At 49.8% G+C, this 19,272-nt stretch overlaps 1 protein-coding gene across 8 annotated transcripts in view; it reads left to right on the plus strand.

Annotated features, from left to right (window-relative positions):
• The window catches only part of TSNARE1 (t-SNARE domain containing 1), a 235,351-nt gene that overhangs the window by 104,319 nt on the left and 111,760 nt on the right, over positions 1-19,272 (plus strand). For 6 of the 8 annotated variants that reach the window (XM_040432067.1, XM_040432062.1, XM_040432065.1 and 3 more), the window contains 3 exons: positions 1,673-1,834; positions 9,532-9,604; positions 17,236-17,318. In XM_040432067.1, the coding sequence (XP_040288001.1) occupies positions 1,673-1,834; positions 9,532-9,604; positions 17,236-17,318 (318 nt within the window). The remainder of the gene's footprint in view (positions 1-1,672; positions 1,835-9,531; positions 9,605-17,235; positions 17,319-19,272) is intronic. The other 2 variants (XM_040432068.1, XM_040432069.1) reach the window with 1 other exon arrangement.

Below are 19,272 nucleotides of genomic sequence, written 5' to 3' on the forward strand. Positions count from 1 at the left end.
ATGTTTGTACTGCGTTTCATAAAGACTTATAGCTAACATTAGGGGGGGGGACGGGACGTAATTAAAAAAAAATTTTCTTAAAAAACGTGAATTGTGAAAACCGCACAGTACACATTGTATGCACCCAGCATCTGCGGCAGAGATCTATGGCGAACAGACGGAGTTCTCGGGATACTGCCGCCTTCCTGCTGGACCCCGTGGACTGTAATGAGGTCCGGCGCGCAGCGGTTTTTGTCTGGCATTCTCTGCCGGCGGTAGCAAACAGATAGCCCGAGAACTCAACAACCCCATGGCCATTGGTTGGGCACTCTGTTCACTGCATTTTGACATTTTGTAAAAAAAAATATATATAAATTAACCCTGTTCATCCCCTTTAAGAGGTTACAAGTACCGTTCATGTAACACGTTGAGGGGTGGGACGCTCCGGACCCCCCCGTGTTGTTTGGCTCTGCTGTGCGGCCTTCCCTCGTGTCCTCGTCTTTCGTCGAGGTTCATCCGATTTTCCGCGCTCCTCTGCAGCAGCTTAAACAGAGCACAAAGCCTCCATTAATTAAGGCAGAATTTGGACGGGGGGGGGGGGGGGGGGGGGGATCGCGGCTTTGTGTGAATTAACTGCTTAAAGGTCCCCGCTGATTTAATTGTTTAATTAGCTTAAATGTTCTCTTGACGTAAAATGGGTTCGGCGACGCCAGTCGCTCCTGTGTCTGGAGTGTGAACGCTCTTCTGAAGACGGGGGGTAAAAATGCCAGGCTGGGAGGGGTTAAAGGGCAGATCCGGAATCGTCCTCATTAGCCCGCCCGTGTAGGGTGTCGTCATCCACTCTTTATAGCATCTCCCAGTCTTAAAGGGCCAGTCCATTCCTAGGTAAATCCCACAATGATTAGCTCTAGTATGGTTTGTGTTTCAAATACTGTTTTCAACATCTCTGCTTGCTGGGAACATTTGCTGTTTACATCTAGAAGTTAAATAAATAAATAAAATGTTTGCAACTAGTTAACAACTGTACTTGTTACAGATGAAGATTTGCTACAGTTGTATCCAGTCCGGCCCATCCTCAGTGTGGTAAACAGCCTGGATCACCTGCACCGATACATTGTAGCAAATCATCAGTACAGAAGACCGATTGGTGCTGCTGTTGTGTATAGTTTGCTACAATTGTATCTAGTCCAGAGCTGAATAGTCTCTCTCCAGTCCTGGTGGTTTGTTACAATGTATCGGCGTATCTTGGCTCAGGACCGGATACAGTTGTAGCAAATTCTCAGCTGTGAGAAATATTAGATATAAATGAAATGTTATCCCATGTCAGATCTTTGAACCTGCCTTAAAGGGGTCACAGGATAGATGATAAATATCCCACCACAGGGGGTCCAGCGAACAGTGGCCCCGGAGCCCCCTCGCAGAATGGATCGGTCATGCGCGTCACTCCTATGGATCTAAGACTAGATCCATAGAAGTGAACGTGGAAGTAGATTGACCTGCCCGCTACCATTCGGAGGGGGACTCAGGGACCCTCTGTTCTCAGGGCCCCCCCACCAGGACGAGTCGTACCGGAGGTCGCAGGTCCATGATACGATCTACATACAGTATCCCGGACTTGACTTGTTGAGTTGGGGGTTTGTAGACTTGGGTTGTCGGACATTGGGTAACCCACCTCTTCTTCTTACTCCTATAGAGTCCTCGGACCCCCTTTTCTGACATTGCGGACGATGAGAAGATCTTTAATGGTGGTGATGAACAGTGGCAGCAGCAGGGTCAAAGCCAGGACTTGTCTAACATCACAGATGAAGATCTTGAGCAGATCCGTAAGAAGGAAGAGGCTATAAAGCAGATTGAGGTACGACCCGCCGAGGTGTCCCAGTGCGGACCGGGCTCCGCCATCACTATGTGTTCACCGCCTAATGTGGGCAGATCTGGTCATTCATGGCTCTGGAGATGTGTGATGTACAGATATGTGCCCATCCCCCCTCCATGGTGCACAGATATCATTACGGCCGTACGTAAATATTCTCTTCTGCACAAGGGACATTGATGACATTATAACTGCACTGACACCAGACCAGGGGCCATATTTGCTTCTGACACCCAGGCCGTGGAGGTGTCGGTAGTGAGGGAGCAGCCGGCTGATGTTCCTGTGGTGCTATAGATGAGGAGGAAGGGTCTGCTCTGTCCCTGCACAGTAATAAGAGGGGTACCTACTGTCACAGATTGCCAGGAAGAGCTAAAAGCGGTGCCGGTGTCTCTGTCCGCACGGCGGTGCCGGTGTCTCTGTCCGCACGGCGGTGCCGGTGTCTCTGTCTAGACGGCGGTGCCGGTGTCTCTGTCCGCACGGCGGTGCCGGTGTCTCTGTCCGCACGGCGGTGCCGGTGTCTCTGTCCGCACGGCGGTGCCGGTGTCTCTGTCCGCACGGCGGTGCCGGTGTCTCTGTCCCCTCTTTTATAAACCTAGGAATGGAGGGCAGAACAGACTGGAAATAGGAGTCAGTCTGAACCCTGTGGCCTCAAGCCCGGGCCCCGTAGGTGCAGAGTGGCCTCAAGCCCGGGCCCTGTAGGTGCAGAGTGGCCTCAAGCCCGGGCCCTGTAGGTGCAGAGTGGCCTCAAGCCCGGGCCCCGTAAGTGCAGAGTGGCCTCAAGCCCGGGCCCCGTAGGTGGTACCTTGGAACCGAACCAGAGTTTGGGAAATAGTTTTTTACAGTAGAAATTAATAAGTCTCGCGAGACTTCGTGAAGTGATATCTTCGGCTCATAGGAGCCAATACATTCTAATACCGCAACCAGTGAGGAAATGAAATGATCCGCTAACCGGTGCACACAGACGGGGAGAGCGGTGTAATATCTGACTGCTGTAGTAAATGAAGATGATGAAGTATACCGACCTGCGCTCTGTGACTCCCGGGGTCCCTCCGAGGGGCCATTGACATTATTTGATTACTCATTTCATTGTCCAGTCAATGTTACTGGAGCGTCCGCGGTCGGAGCTATGCCCGATGACCTGGAAATACTAGGAGTGATTGGCATACTGCCTGAGCTGGGAATGGAGCGCTGACCCCGGAGCCGTGTCCCCCTGGAAGGCTCTGCATGCGGGCATTCTACCACCCCATCATGCTGCAATATGGCTACACATTTACCGTCAAGTTACATCATGTCTTATGCTTCAGTCACATCCAAAGCTGCATGCACAATTTGGTTTTGTTTCATAGTGGAATCATATATGATATAATCATATAGCTATGTGCACAGTTCTTGTACTGAATTATGACTGATGCGCCAATCACATCCTCAGCTGAATGCATGGTGTTTTATACTCCAGTCACAGCCAGAGCTGCATGCACAATTCTTGCATTGCATTATGCCCGATGCTTCTATCACATCCACAGCTACTTGCACATTTCTGGTATTTAATCATGTCTTACACTCCATTCACATACAGAGCTGTATGCACAATTCTGGTTCTGCACATTGTTTTATGCTCCTGTAATATCCACAGCTTTATGCACAATTATGATATTGCATCATGCATTATGCTCCATTCACAGCCAGAGCTGCATGCACAGTTCTAGTTCTGCATTTTGTCTACTATTATATTCACAACTACATGCACAATTCTTGTATCACTTTATGCCTGATGCTTCAATCACATCCACAGCTGCATGTACATTTCTAGTATTTTATCACGTCTTACACTCTAGTTGCATCCAGAGCTGCATGCACAATTATGATACTACATCTTGTCTCGTGCTTCAGTCACATGCAGAGCAGCATTTAACTGTACCTCTGATTGCTGCATTAACTCGATGAGAACAGCATCAGCAAACATTCCTTAACCGCCTCCGGACCGCCTAACGCAGGATTGCGTTCCGGAGGCGGCTGGCTCAGGCAGATTCACGCGCCGGCGCGTCATCTCGCGAGAGGCGAGATTTCCTGTGAACACGCGCACACAGGCGCTGCAGGTAATCGAGTGGATCTGCAGCCTGCCAGCGGCGATCGTTCGCTGGCAGGCTGGAGATGCGATTTTTTTTTAACCCCTAACAGGTATATTAGACGCTGTTTTGATAACAGCGTCTAATATACCTGCTACCTGGTCCTCTGGTGGTCCCTTTTGCCTGGATCGACCACCAGAGGACACAGGCAGCTCAGTAATAAGTAGCACAAAGCACCACACTACACTACACCCCCCCCTGTCACTTATTAACCCCTGATCACCCCATATAGACTCCCTGATCACCCCCCTGTCACTGATCACCCCCCTGTAAGGCTCCATTCAGAAGTCCGTATGAGTTTTGCGGATCCGCAAAACACATACGGATGTCTGAATGGAGCCTGACGGGGGTGATCAATGACAGGGTGGTGATCACCCCATAAAGACTCCCTGATCACCCCCCTGTCACTGATCACCCCCCTGTAAGGCTCCATTCAGACGTCCGTATGTGTTTTGCGGATCCGCAAAACACGGACACCGGCAATGTGCTTTCCGCATTTTGCGGATCCGCACATTGCCAGAACTATATAGAAAATGCCTTTTCTTGTCCGCAATTGGGGTGTCTTCTTTCCAAAATGGGGTCACATGTGGGGTATTTTAGGGGCCGTAAAACGTGAGAAGAAGTCTGGAATCCAAATGTCTAAAAATGGCCTCCTAAAAGGAATTTGGGCCCCTTTGCGCACCTAGGCTGCAAAAAAGTGTCACACATGTGGTATCGCCGTACTCAGGAGAAGTTGGGCAATGCGTTTTGGGGTGTCTTTTTTACATATACCCATGCTGGGTGAGAGAAATATCTTTGTCAAATTCCAACTTTGTATAAAAAAAATGGGAAAAGTTGTCTTTTAGAGAGATATTTCTCTCACACAGCATGGGTATATGTAAAAAGACACCCCAAAACACATTGCCCAACTTCTCCTGAGTACGGCGATACCACATGTGTGACACTTTTTTGCAGCCTAGGTGGGCAAAGGGGCCCAAATTCCAAAGAGCACCTTTCGGATTTCACAGGGCATTTTTTACACATTTTGATTTATAGAAACATAGAAACATAGAATGTGTCGGCAGATAAGAACCATTTGGCCCATCTAGTCTGCCCAATATACTGAATACTATGGATAGTCCCTGGCCCTATCTTATATGAAGGATAGCCTTATGCCTATCCCATGCATGCTTAAACCCCTTCACTGTATTTGCAGCTACCACTTCTGCAGGAAGGCTATTCCATGCATCCACTACTCTCTCAGTAAAGTAATACTTCCTGATATTACTTTTAAACCTTTGCCCCTCTAATTTAAAACTGTGTCCTCTTGTGGTAGTTTTTCTTCTTTTAAATATTCTCTCTTCCTTTACCGAGTTGATTCCCTTTATGTATTTAAAAGTTTCTATCATATCCCCTCTGATTTCAAACTACTTCTCACGCATTAGGGCCCCTAAAATGCCAGGGCAGTATAACTACCCCACAAGTGACCCCATTTTGGAAAGAAGACACCCCAAGGTATTTCGTGATGGGCATAGTGAGTTCATGGAAGTTTTTATTTTTTGTCACAAGTGGAATATGAGACTTTGTAAGAAAAAAATAAAAATAAATCATCATTTTCCGCTAACTTAAAAAATAAAAAGTTCTATGAACTCACTATGCCCATCAGCGAATACCTTAGGGTGTCTACTTTCCGAAATGGGGTCATTTGTGGGGTGTTTGTACTGTCTGGGCATTGTAGAACCTCAGGAAACATGACAGGTGCTCAGAAAGTCAGAGCTGCTTCAAAAAGCGGAAATTCACATTTTGTACCATAGTTTGTAAACGCTATAACTTTTACCCAAACCATTTTTTTTTTACCCAAACATTTTTTCTTTTTATCAAAGACATGTAGAACAATAAATTTAGAGAAAATTTATATAGAAATGTAGTTTAAAAAAAAAAAAATTATAACTGAAAGTGAAAAATGTCATTTTGTTGCAAAAATTACGGTAAATTTTGATTAATAACAAAAAAAGTAAAAATGTCAGCAGCAATGAAATACCACCAAATGAAAGCTCTATTAGTGAGAAGAAAAGGAGGTAAAATTCATTTGGGTGGTAAGTTGTATGACCGAGCAATAAACGGTGAAAGTAGTGTAGGTCAGAAGTGTAAAAAGTCGCCTGGTCATTAAGGGGGTTTAAGCTAGGGGGGCTGAAGTGGTTAAACAGCCCACTTCCTGTAATTTTTTCAGCTTTGCTGTGTAGACTGGAACAGAGTGAGCGCAGTCATCTCATCATTAGAGGGTTAGGGAGTTAATGGCCGCTCTAACACTATATACACACATTAGGCTCTGTATGCAGCTCCCCGTCACTCCCGGGGGATGTTCCCCATCACTTCCTGCCATAAAGCGCACACCCTCTGCCGCACTGTCTATAATGGGAGTATGTGTCTCCAGTATGGCTTCTCTAAGAAAGTATAAAAAAAAAAAAGGGAGGGGGGGGCCTTAAGCATTGTTGCTTTCATCCAACCACCGTGCCACACCTATCTACAGGTTGCGTGGGGTACCGCAGGTCAGCCATATTTACCTCAGTGGAGGGGAGCTGCAATGCCAGACACAACCTGTGTGCAGGGGTGGCGCTGTTTCTTGAAGAAAGCAGCCGTGTCTTTGTAATCCTGCACAACCCATTTACATCAAATCAGAAAAAAAACTAGGTAAATGAGGGCACCTGATGATATCTGTATAATGGGTTCACGCATTGTGTTCAGGACGTATAGGGAGAAGAATCTGCGGGGAGTCGCTGGATCCATTCAGTGTCATTGAGCTCAAGTGGAGACAAATTAGTCCTCTTGAAACCAGCTGAATATGAGTTCCTTCAAGTCTCCAGATACAACCGGCGAGGCTCTTGAAGACGTCCTGCAGATGACGATCTCTTTCAGGCGCTGTCCTCTCTTCTGCATCCCTGCTTCTTCTGGCGGTGGGGGCTGAATAATTTGTTTTTTCTAAGATCTGAAGACCTCAAAGACCTCCGCTGATTCACAGTCTCCCACTGCTCTAAATCTGAACTTTATTGTTCTTTTCAATGTGTTTGCAGATAGTTCTAGAACTTTCCTTAGCATGGAAAGGATGGGGTAGCTACCAAGTGGAGAATAAGAGGGGATCTGGTAGATGTGACTCATGTGACATCGAGATGACCCTGCCCTCTAGTGATGAGATGATTCTGCTGACCCTATCCTCTAATGATAATGTGATGACTGCTGAATCTGCCCTCTAATAATGAAATTGCTCAGTTGACCCCACCCTCTAATGATAATGAGATGACTCTGCTGACCCTGCCCTCTAATGATAATGAGATGATTCTGCTGACCCTGCCCTCTAGTGATGAGATGACTCTGCTGACCCTGTCCTCTAATGATGAGATGGCCACGCTGACCCTGTCCTCTAATGATAATGAGATCACTCTGCTGACCCTGTCCTCTGATAATGTGATGACTGCTGAATCTGCCCTCTAATAATGAGATTGCTCAGTTGACCCCACCCTCTAATGATAATAAGATGACTCTGCTGATACTGCCCTCTAATGATAATGAGATGACTCTGCTGACCCTGTCCTCTAATGATAATGAGATGACTCTGCTGACCCTGCCCTCTAATGATAATGAGATGACTCTGCTGACCCTGCCCTCTAATGATAATGAGATGACTCTGCTGACCCTGCCCTCTAATGATAATGAGATGATTCTGCTGACCCTGCCCTCTAGTGATGAGTTGACTCTGCAGACACGATCCCAATCTACACAGCAAAGTAATATAAGCTGCACCAGTAGCCAGAGTAAAAACCTGATTTTTCATGGCTTCCTAACTCCAGGGTGTCTGCATTATTATTATTATATACACATTCTCTGTGTTCATGTTCACACACGGGAGTCTACTTCATAATTGAATCTACGATGATACCATTTTTCCTCTTAGCTTGTCCACTTCAAAGGGAAATATGAAAGGCTGAGAACGTCTCGAGGCGATGCTTTTATTTCAGTGATGTCACCTTCCCTCTTCAATATCTGGGGTTCCAGAAATGTCGGAACATTTTAATAAGCTGCTCCAAAGACGACAGGACCTGGCGCTTTGTATTCCTTTGAGGGCAGAGTCGAAATTATCAGCATTAGAATAATAGAACAACTTCCTTTACTCTGTAATTCCTCGTATATCTGCTCCATGGACCCGTTTAGTGTGCGGAGGGCCCAGAAACTGTTCACGGGCATCATGGGATTTTAAGGGGGTCATCTGCTTTTGCACTGCCCCTTTTTAGAAGTTGTCTTATGTAAAGGCTTAAAAGGAAGTTCAATTTAAAAGGCAGCTGTCAGCAGTTCTGTCCCTATGACACCGGCTGACCTGTTCCATGTGCGCTCGGCAGCTGAAGACATCTGTGTTGGTCCCGTGTTCATATGTGTCCGCATTGCTGAGAAATATGATGTTTTGATATATGCAAATGAGCCTCTAGGAGCAACGGGGGCGTTACCATTACACCGAGAGGCTCAGCTCCCTCTGCACTTTGATTGATTGACGAGGCGTGATGATGTTTTCACTGCCTGGTCTGTGGGCACTGCAGTTGCAGAGATCTCTAAAGTCGATGATGCTTTTAATAATGTTTTTGGTTGGAGTTTGTACGTCGGACACTTACTTATCTGCTTATGTGTCGTTTTAATCCTGCCTGTAATGATACCACCTCTGTGTATAGATAAGACAGGATCCTCCATTCACAATAGGTGATTGTCAAAGTTTACCTATCCTTTCCTTGTACAATGCCCTCTGAACACGTCACAGAGCATGCCCAGAAAACCCTCCCAAAGAAATGTGTCCCCTCCTGACCATTGTGTCTATGGCCTGCCGTAAAGCAAGTTCTTAATCCCTTGTAAATGCTGCAAAGAACTGCTGGGGATAGAGAATAGAAAAATCAGTCATCAGAAAATAAAAGCAGATTAGAAAAAAAAACTGTTAGGCTACATTCACACTAGCGTTTTTTCTGGATCCATCAGGGTTCACCAAAAACGCTTCCGTTACTGATAATACAACCGTCTGCATCCGTTATGAACGGATCCGGTCGTATTATCTTTAACATAAGCCAAGACGGATCCGTCCCTATTGACTTGCATTGCGGGTCATGATCCGTCTTGCTCCGCATCCCATGACGTGTGCGTCAAAATGCGTTCCGTTCTCATACCGGCTGCTCTCCGGTATGAGAACGGAACGCATTTTGACGCACACGTTCTGTTCAGTTACGTTTTCTCCCCATTGACAATGAATGGGGACAAAACGGAAGCGTTTTTCTCCAGTACTGAGACCCTATGACGGATCTCAATACCGGAAAATAGAAGCGCAAATGCGAAAGTAGCCTTATCTGGTTTTAACTGGCAGTAAAAAATGTCGCCACATTCCCTTTAAACGTTGCTGGTCCTGTGCTCGGTCTGTAGTAATCTGGAGACGAGGCACGTCTCATCCTTCAGTCACACCCAGAGCTGCAGTCAATCCCACCACGTTACCTGTGATATATGTCCTGCTCTTGTCTGATTTATAGGAGGTTTTACCTTTTTTTCTTACAGAGTGATATGCTGGATGTCAATCAGATAATGAAAGATTTGGCGTCCATTGTGTATGAACAAGGTCACGATATAGGTAGGTATGCGCTTACTCTGCTCTGCTCGGGGTTTGTAGGATGTAGTTTGTATCACTCGTGTGTCGTAGTAATGGGGGCTTTTCTGTGTCCGATAGATTCATGAATATTCTTCTCCAAATGGTTTTAGTTCTTACCTAGATATAATGTTGAATGCGTTATTCACATATTTTGCTTTGTTTGTGTACTGATTTTGAATGACATCATGTCTTTTGCTCTAATCGCATACAAAGCTGCATTTGAATTTTGGAATTTATCACTTTTTTCCTACTAATTAATAATATAAGCACCACCTTTTTTCTAATCGGTTTTATTTTGTGATTTGTCTTTTTTTTTTTTTTTTACATAATTGTGATTTGTTTTATGCCTTTGACTGTATCGGAGAGTGTTGTGGGCGTGCTCTGACTGTATCGGAGAGTGTTGTGGGCGTGCTGTAAATGTATCAGAGTGTTGTGGGCGTGCTCTGACTGTATCAGAGTGTTGTGGGCGTGCTCTGACTGTATCGGAGAGTGTTGTGGGCGTGCTCTGACTGTATCAGAGTGTTGTGGGCGTGCTCTGACTGTATCGGAGAGTGTTGTGGGCGTGCTCTGACTGTATCGGAGTGTTATGGGCGTGCTCTGACTGTATCGCAGAGCGTTGTGGGCGTGCTCTGACTGTATCGGAGAGTGTTGTGGGCGTGCTCTGACTGTATCGGAGAGTGTTGTGGGCGTGCTCTGACTGTATCGGAGAGTGTTGTGGGCGTGCTCTGACTGTATCGGAGAGTGTTGTGGGCGTGCTCTGACTGTATCTGAGAGTGTTGTGGGCGTGCTCTGACTGTATCGCAGAGTGTTGTGGGCGTGCTCTGACTGTATCGGAGTGTTATGGGCGTGCTCTGACTGTATCGGAGAGTGTTGTGGGCGTGCTCTGACTGTATCGGAGAGTGTTGTGGGCGTGCTCTGACTGTATCGGAGAGTGTTGTGGGCGTGCTCTGACTGTATCGGAGAGTGTTGTGGGCGTGCTCTGACTGTATCGGAGAGTGTTGTGGGCGTGCTCTGACTGTAGCGGAGAGTGTTGTGGGCGTGCTCTGACTGTATCGCAGAGCGTTGTGGGCATGCTCTGACTGTATCGGAGAGCGTTGTGGGCGTGCTCTGACTGTATCGGAGAGCGTTGTGGGCGTGCTCTGACTGTATCGCAGAGTGTTGTGGGCGTGCTCTGACTGTATCGCAGAGTGTTGTGGGCGTGCTCTGACTGTATCGGAGAGCGTTGTGGGCGTGCTCTGACTGTATCGGAGTGTTATGGGCGTGCTCTGACTGTATCGGAGTGTTGTGGGCGTGCTCTGACTGTATCGCAGTGTTGTGGGCGTGCTCTGACTGTATCGGAGAGTGTTGTGGGCGTGCTCTGACTGTATCGGAGAGTGTTGTGGGCGTGCTCTGACTGTATCGGAGAGCGTTGTGGGCGTGCTCTGACTGTATCGGAGAGTGTTGTGGGCGTGCTCTGACTGTATCGGAGAGTGTTGTGGGCGTGCTCTGACTGTATCGGAGTGTTATGGGCGTGCTCTGACTGTATCGCAGAGTGTTGTGGGCGTGCTCTGACTGTATCGCAGAGTGTTGTGGGCGTGCTGTTACTAGCGGAGAGTGTTGTGGGCGTGCTCTGACTGTATCGCAGAGTGTTGTGGGCGTGCTCTGACTGTATCGCAGAGTGTTGTGGGCGTGCTGTTACTAGCGGAGAGTGTTGTGGGCGTGCTCTGACTGTATCGCAGAGTGTTGTGGGCGTGCTCTGACTGTATTGCAGAGTGTTGTGGGCATGCTCTGACTGTATCGGAGTGTTATGGGCGTGCTCTGACTGTATCGGAGTGTTGTGGGCGTGCTCTGACTGTATCGGAGTGTTGTGGGCGTGCTCTGACTGTATCGGAGTGTTGTGGGCGTGCTCTGACTATCGCAGAGTGTTGTGGGCGTGCTCTGACTGTATCGCAGAGTGTTGTGGGCGTGCTCTGACTGTATCGCAGAGTGTTGTGGGCGTGCTCTGACTGTATCGCAGAGTGTTGTGGGCGTGCTCTGACTGTATCGCAGAGTGTTGTGGGCGTGCTCTGACTGTATCGCAGAGTGTTGTGGGCGTGCTCTGACTGTATCGCAGAGTGTTGTGGGCGTGCTCTGACTGTATCGCAGAGTGTTGTGGGCGTGCTCTGACTGTATCGCAGAGTGTTGTGGGCGTGCTCTGACTATCGCAGAGTGTTGTGGGCGTGCTCTGACTGTATCGCAGAGTGTTGGCATGCTCTGACTGTATCGCAGAGTGTTGTGGGCGTGCTCTGACTGTATCGCAGAGTGTTGTGGGCGTGCTCTGACTGTATCGCAGAGTGTTGTGGGCGTGCTCTGACTGTATCGCAGAGTGTTGTGGGCGTGCTCTGACTGTATCGCAGAGTGTTGTGGGCGTGCTCTGACTGTATCGCAGAGTGTTGTGGGCGTGCTCTGACTGTATCGCAGAGTGTTGTGGGCGTGCTCTGACTATCGCAGAGTGTTGTGGGCGTGCTCTGACTGTATCGCAGAGTGTTGTGGGCGTGCTCTGACTGTATCGCAGAGTGTTGGCATGCTCTGACTGTATCGCAGAGTGTTGTGGGCGTGCTGTTACTAGCGGAGAGTGTTGTGGGCGTGCTCTGACTGTATCGCAGAGTGTTGTGGGCGTGCTCTGACTGTATCGCAGAGTGTTGTGGGCGTGCTCTGACTGTATCGCAGAGTGTTGTGGGCGTGCTCTGACTGTATCGCAGAGTGTTGTGGGCGTGCTCTGACTGTATCGCAGAGTGTTGTGGGCGTGCTCTGACTGTATCGCAGAGTGTTGTGGGCGTGCTCTGACTGTATCGCAGAGTGTTGTGGGCGTGCTCTGACTGTATCGCAGAGTGTTGTGGGCGTGCTCTGACTGTATCGGAGTGTTGTGGGCGTGCTCTGACTGTATCGGAGTGTTGTGGGCGTGCTCTGACTGTATCGGAGTGTTGTGGGCGTGCTCTGACTATCGCAGAGTGTTGTGGGCGTGCTCTGACTGTATCGCAGAGTGTTGTGGGCGTGCTCTGACTGTATCGCAGAGTGTTGTGGGCGTGCTCTGACTGTATCGCAGAGTGTTGTGGGCGTGCTCTGACTGTATCGGAGAGTGTTGTGGGCGTGCTCTGACTGTATCGCAGAGTGTTGTGGGCGTGCTCTGACTGTATCGCAGAGTGTTGTGGGCGTGCTCTGACTGTATCGCAGAGTGTTGTGGGCGTGCTCTGACTGTATCGCAGAGTGTTGTGGGCGTGCTCTGACTGTATCGCAGAGTGTTGTGGGCGTGCTCTGACTGTATCGCAGAGCGTTGTGGGCGTGCTCTGACTGTATCGCAGAGTGTTGTGGGCGTGCTCTGACTGTATCGCAGAGTGTTGTGGGCGTGCTCTGACTGTATCGCAGTGTGTTGTGGGCGTGCTCTGACTGTATCGCAGAGCGTTGTGGGCGTGCTCTGACTGTATCGCAGAGCGTTGTGGGCGTGCTCTGACTGTATCGCAGAGCGTTGTGGGCGTGCTCTGACTGTATCGCAGTGCGTTGTGGGCGTGCTCTGACTGTATCGCAGAGCGTTGTGGGCGTGCTCTGACTGTATCGCAGAGCGTTGTGGGCGTGCTCTGACTGTATCGCAGAGCGTTGTGGGCGTGCTCTGACTGTATCGGAGAGCGTTGTGGGCGTGCTCTGACTGTATCGCAGAGCGTTGTGGGCGTGCTCTGACTGTATCGCAGAGTGTTGTGGGCGTGCTCTGACTGTATCGCAGAGTGTTGTGGGCGTGCTCTGACTGTATCGCAGAGTGTTGTGGGCGTGCTCTGACTGTATCGGAGAGTGTTGTGGGCGTGCTCTGACTGTATCGCAGAGTGTTGTGGGCGTGCTCTGACTGTATCGCAGAGTGTTGTGGGCGTGCTCTGACTGTATCGCAGAGTGTTGTGGGCGTGCTCTGACTGTATCGCAGAGTGTTGTGGGCGTGCTCTGACTGTATCGCAGTGTGTTGTGGGCGTGCTCTGACTGTATCGCAGAGCGTTGTGGGCGTGCTCTGACTGTATCGCAGAGCGTTGTGGGCGTGCTCTGACTGTATCGCAGAGCGTTGTGGGCGTGCTCTGACTGTATCGCAGTGTGTTGTGGGCGTGCTCTGACTGTATCGCAGAGCGTTGTGGGCGTGCTCTGACTGTATTGGAGAGTGTTGTGGGCGTGCTCTGACTGTATCGCAGTGTGTTGTGGGCATGCTCTGACTGTATCGCAGAGTGTTATGGGCATGCTCTGACTGTATCGCAGAGCGTTGTGGGCGTGCTCTGACTGTATCGCAGAGCGTTGTGGGCGTGCTCTGACTGTATCGCAGAGCGTTGTGGGCATGCTCTGACTGTATTGGAGAGTGTTGTGGGCGTGCTCTGACTGTATCGCAGTGTGTTGTGGGCATGCTCTGACTGTATCGCAGAGTGTTATGGGCATGCTCTGACTGTATCGCAGAGCGTTGTGGGCGTGCTCTGACTGTATCGCAGAGCGTTGTGGGCGTGCTCTGACTGTATCGCAGAGCGTTGTGGGCGTGCTCTGACTGTATCGCAGAGTGTTGTGGGCGTGCTCTGACTGTATCGCAGAGTGTTGTGGGCGTGCTCTGACTGTATCGCAGAGTGTTGTGGGCGTGCTCTGACTGTATCGCAGAGTGTTGTGGGCGTGCTCTGACTGTATCGCAGAGTGTTGTGGGCGTGCTCTGACTGTATCGCAGAGTGTTGTGGGCGTGCTCTGACTGTATCGTAGAGTGTTGTGGGCGTGCTCTGACTGTATCGCAGAGTGTTGTGGGCGTGCTCTGACTGTATCGCAGTGTGTTGTGGGCGTGCTCTGACTGTATCGCAGAGCGTTGTGGGCGTGCTCTGACTGTATCGCAGAGCGTTGTGGGCGTGCTCTGACTGTATCGCAGAGCGTTGTGGGCGTGCTCTGACTGTATCGCAGAGCGTTGTGGGCGTGCTCTGACTGTATCGCAGAGTGTTGTGGGCGTGCTCTGACTGTATCGCAGAGTGTTGTGGGCGTGCTCTGACTGTATCGCAGAGTGTTGTGGGCGTGCTCTGACTGTATCGGAGAGTGTTGTGGGCGTGCTCTGACTGTATCGCAGAGTGTTGTGGGCGTGCTCTGACTGTATCGTAGAGTGTTGTGGGCGTGCTCTGACTGTATCGCAGAGTGTTGTGGGCGTGCTCTGACTGTATCGCAGTGTGTTGTGGGCGTGCTCTGACTGTATCGCAGAGCGTTGTGGGCGTGCTCTGACTGTATCGCAGTGTGTTGTGGGCGTGCTCTGACTGTATCGCAGAGCGTTGTGGGCGTGCTCTGACTGTATCGCAGTGTGTTGTGGGCGTGCTCTGACTGTATCGCAGTGTGTTGTGGGCGTGCTCTGACTGTATCGCAGAGCGTTGTGGGCGTGCTCTGACTGTATCGCAGAGCGTTGTGGGCGTGCTCTGACTGTATCGCAGAGTGTTGTGGGCGTGCTCTGACTGTATCGCAGAGTGTTGTGGGCGTGCTCTGACTGTATCGCAGAGTGTTGTGGGCGTGCTCTGACTGTATCGCAGAGTGTTGTGGGCGTGCTCTGACTGTATCGCAGAGTGTTGTGGGCGTGCTCTGACTGTATCGCAGAGTGTTGTGGGCGTGCTCTGACTGTATCGCAGAGTGTTGTGGGCGTGCTCTGACTGTATCGTAGAGTGTTGTGGGCGTGCTCTGACTGTATCGCAGAGTGTTGTGGGCGTGCTCTGACTGTATCGCAGTGTGTTGTGGGCGTGCTCTGACTGTATCGCAGAGCGTTGTGGGCGTGCTCTGACTGTATCGCAGAGCGTTGTGGGCGTGCTCTGACTGTATCGCAGAGCGTTGTGGGCGTGCTCTGACTGTATCGCAGAGCGTTGTGGGCGTGCTCTGACTGTATCGCAGAGTGTTGTGGGCGTGCTCTGACTGTATCGCAGAGTGTTGTGGGCGTGCTCTGACTGTATCGCAGAGTGTTGTGGGCGTGCTCTGACTGTATCGCAGAGTGTTGTGGGCGTGCTCTGACTGTATCGCAGAGTGTTGTGGGCGTGCTCTGACTGTATCGTAGAGTGTTGTGGGCGTGCTCTGACTGTATCGCAGAGTGTTGTGGGCGTGCTCTGACTGTATCGCAGTGCGTTGTGGGCGTGCTCTGACTGTATCGCAGAGCGTTGTGGGCGTGCTCTGACTGTATGGCAGAGCGTTGTGGGCGTGCTCTGACTGTATCGCAGAGCGTTGTGGGCGTGCTCTGACTGTATCGCAGTGTGTTGTGGGCGTGCTCTGACTGTATCGCAGTGTGTTGTGGGCGTGCTCTGACTGTATCGCAGAGCGTTGTGGGCGTGCTCTGACTGTATCGCAGAGCGTTGTGGGCGTGCTCTGACTGTATCGCAGAGTGTTGTGGGCGTGCTCTGACTGTATCGCAGAGTGTTGTGGGCGTGCTCTGACTGTATCGCAGTGTGTTGTGGGCGTGCTCTGACTGTATCGCAGAGCGTTGTGGGCGTGCTCTGACTGTATCGTAGAGTGTTGTGGGCGTGCTCTGACTGTATCGCAGTGTGTTGTGGGCGTGCTCTGACTGTATCGCAGAGTGTTGTGGGCGTGCTGTGTGAGAGGTGTAGTGCTTATCACATTTAGCCAATAGTACAATCCATTATAAAAGATTTCTACAGAATTATTAGGGTGAATTCACAAGCGGTAGACTTGATGAGGAACGTTCCGAAGCCTGTGTTACAGCTGCCGTCAGCCGTCACCTGGCAGTGTAATTCTGCCGCCGATTACCAAACCTTTTTACATGTTTAGCAATCATTGTTTGAAGGCAGCAGACGGAGGATCTGCCACCAGCAGACCACTAGACCGCATGGGGACGAGTGATGGCACAGCCGTCTGTAACAGCCGCCGTCTTCTCCACTAGCGGGCAGGAGATTGACAGGCGGGAACGCTTCCCTCCCCCCACAATCGTCTGCCACATCCGGCCGTGTAATGAAGCCTTAAGAAACGCTTTTCGTACATCCGACTAGGACGGTTTCTGCAGCAGGTGCGCGGATTTCTGCAAGTGCCGTTCACGTGTGCAAATCTGCAGCATGTGAATTCACCCTAATGGTGCCCATGCACATAACGGAGACGGCCAGCGGTGGGATTGTGCCCACTCTCGCCTGATGACAGAATGTTGTCTTTCCACACCAGAGGTATCCGGCAGCGACTTATTCCCCTCCCCCGCTGGCTACATGTACGGCCAGGGTTTGGACCACCACCTTTTGCATCTTTTTTTCAGATTCCGATTGACAGCTCTTTGTTCTGCTGCAGCTTTGGATGCAATTGGAGTAGAAGACTCTCTATTGCTCGGGGCCAACATGGGATTACTAAAACAAATAATTTTTCAAGGTTAATAGACATGGAGAGTAGATTTAACCCCTGAAGTGCTGAGGGAATCCCCATGGCAGGCAGGGACCCCCCCGGATAGGTACCCTTCACACTAATGGCAGGAGCGTTGAAACTTGATATTGTAATGATAGATTCCGGGGCTTTTAGCTGGGATGAGGATTTGAGGACGTGGCCCTAATCACATTAGCCCCTGGTAGAAGGCGGACAGTCTCTTATTAGAATGGGGGAGATAAGCAGACATCTAACGCTCTGTCCTGAATTCACAGATAGCATTGAAGCCAATATTGAGACTGCTTCATCACATGTAGAATCTGCCAATCGCCAGTTGGCCAAAGCAAGTCAGCACCAAGTAAGTAAGATTAGAGCGGTCGGAAGCCGCGGTATCAGCGGCGAGCAGGCACACACGTATAATACATGAATAGAAGCTTCTTATTCCTTCTTTACTCTTTGCTGCCGCTGCTGATAACTGCAAAAAAAATAAAAAATAAAAAATTTAATCTCATAACATGAAATACGTGAAGTTCTCTGTCCCCCTATTAATGGCTGGCGTCAGCGGCGACTGCAGAGCGTTTCGCCTGTGTCAGCGGAGAACGTTCCCTCAATAGGCAGTAACCGGGATGAGTGGGATTTTAGGACGCCCGCCCTGATGTGAAACTGGAGCTCCCATGTCAGGGCATGCTGGGAGTTGTAGTTTCAGCGCAATTACAAGGGCTATGGTTTGGGGGTTCCCTGAGTAGCAGGATGGGTGGCGTTTAGTATACAGGCCCAGAGAGCATCCTATCACGGGGCTGTATTCTGTCATATATAAGGGGGGGGGGGGTCCATAATGTAAGATTTGACTCATGCAGACCGGTCGTCATCCTCTTCCTCATGTGCACACTCATGTCTTATTGTATATCTGATAATCCAGAAATCCCATACTCCACCGTTATAGTGCACTTCTGTGCAGCGGCCAATCAAACGTTCTTACCTTGCTCTTGATGTGATATGTTTATTTTCCACCAGTCCGATAATCCAGAATATAGGATCACTCAGGTTGCCATAATGTAGATATATACACGTGTAGGTTTCCATAGTGGCCCGGTATCCAAGACCTCCACGCCAGTCACGTGTGAGATGGTCCCGGACGGCCAGCCGTGTCCAGGATGGGCCGTCCAGTCTGCTGCAGCGCTGATCATTGGCTCTACAGACTGGCACACGTGGTGTAACCGCGGATCAGCGCATGCCAGGCACGTGTGAGATAGTCCCGGGCGGCCAGCCATGTCCAGGATAGGACGTCCAGTCTGCCGCAGCGCTGATCATTGGCTCTACAGACTGGCACACGTGGTGTAACCGCGGGGCCCCTCCATGCAGTGATCACCTTCAAAATACTCAAGCTTTTTATCGAACTTATGTATCAGTTCTTTAGTCGCCTTCTGTCCGCTTACAGTACATGTTCGTTCAGACGTTCTGAGCACCCCATCTATGAGGGGTTGTCACTTCTCAGCCGCCAGTGACTGATTTACTGAAGATCTGAAACCGCGGTCCCCATCATGTGTCCCCAGGTTCGGGTATGCCCTCCATCAGACCGTGCACACTGCATGTTCACAAGCTTTTATTCTTTTCAGTCCAGCCTTATAAATGACCCAAACTCCCGATCCTACATTTCATGTCCCGTAAAAACATCATAAATAAAATGACATAACCGGACTCGCCATCCTGTACACTATACACCGAATACTCTAGTTTGGGGGGGAAGGGGGGTTCGGTTGACAGATTCCCTTTAAAGTGTTGGAGCAGAACACATACACTTGTGCTAAGTGAGCCAATTTTGTAGCAAAAGGAGGTCCAGGAAGCTGAGATATGAGGAGCTGTTTGCTGGTCCACTCCCTGTGTTTCCTCTGATTCCCCTTTTAACCACTCTTTCCATAACCCCCTAATAGACTTGGATAGAGGGGGGCATAGAGGGTAACGGCTGTGGGGCACGACAGACCCCGCCGTCTAGATACCGGTGTGTCTACACCGTTCAGGAATTTATGACTTGATTCTTAGGTCGTCTTCTTTCAAATTCATTCTGTTATGAGCGATGCTGTGTTGATCCAGAAGAAGGAACCCTTACATCACGTGTTTTTTTTTTGCGAGACTGTCCAATGATACTGACCCCAAAGAGGACAGGGCGTCTCCAAATATGGATAAGAGTGGGCGTTTCTGGCAGATTTGGGGAAGGATTAGGGATGGGGCTTAAAACCAAATGCGGAGATACGCTATAAAATTAACAAAAATAAACCGTGTTGAGCGCCACATAAAGCACCAGAGCCCCCCCA

This window comes from Bufo bufo, chromosome 5, assembly GCF_905171765.1.
Source record: "Bufo bufo chromosome 5, aBufBuf1.1, whole genome shotgun sequence".
Taxonomy (NCBI): Eukaryota; Metazoa; Chordata; class Amphibia; order Anura; family Bufonidae; genus Bufo; species Bufo bufo.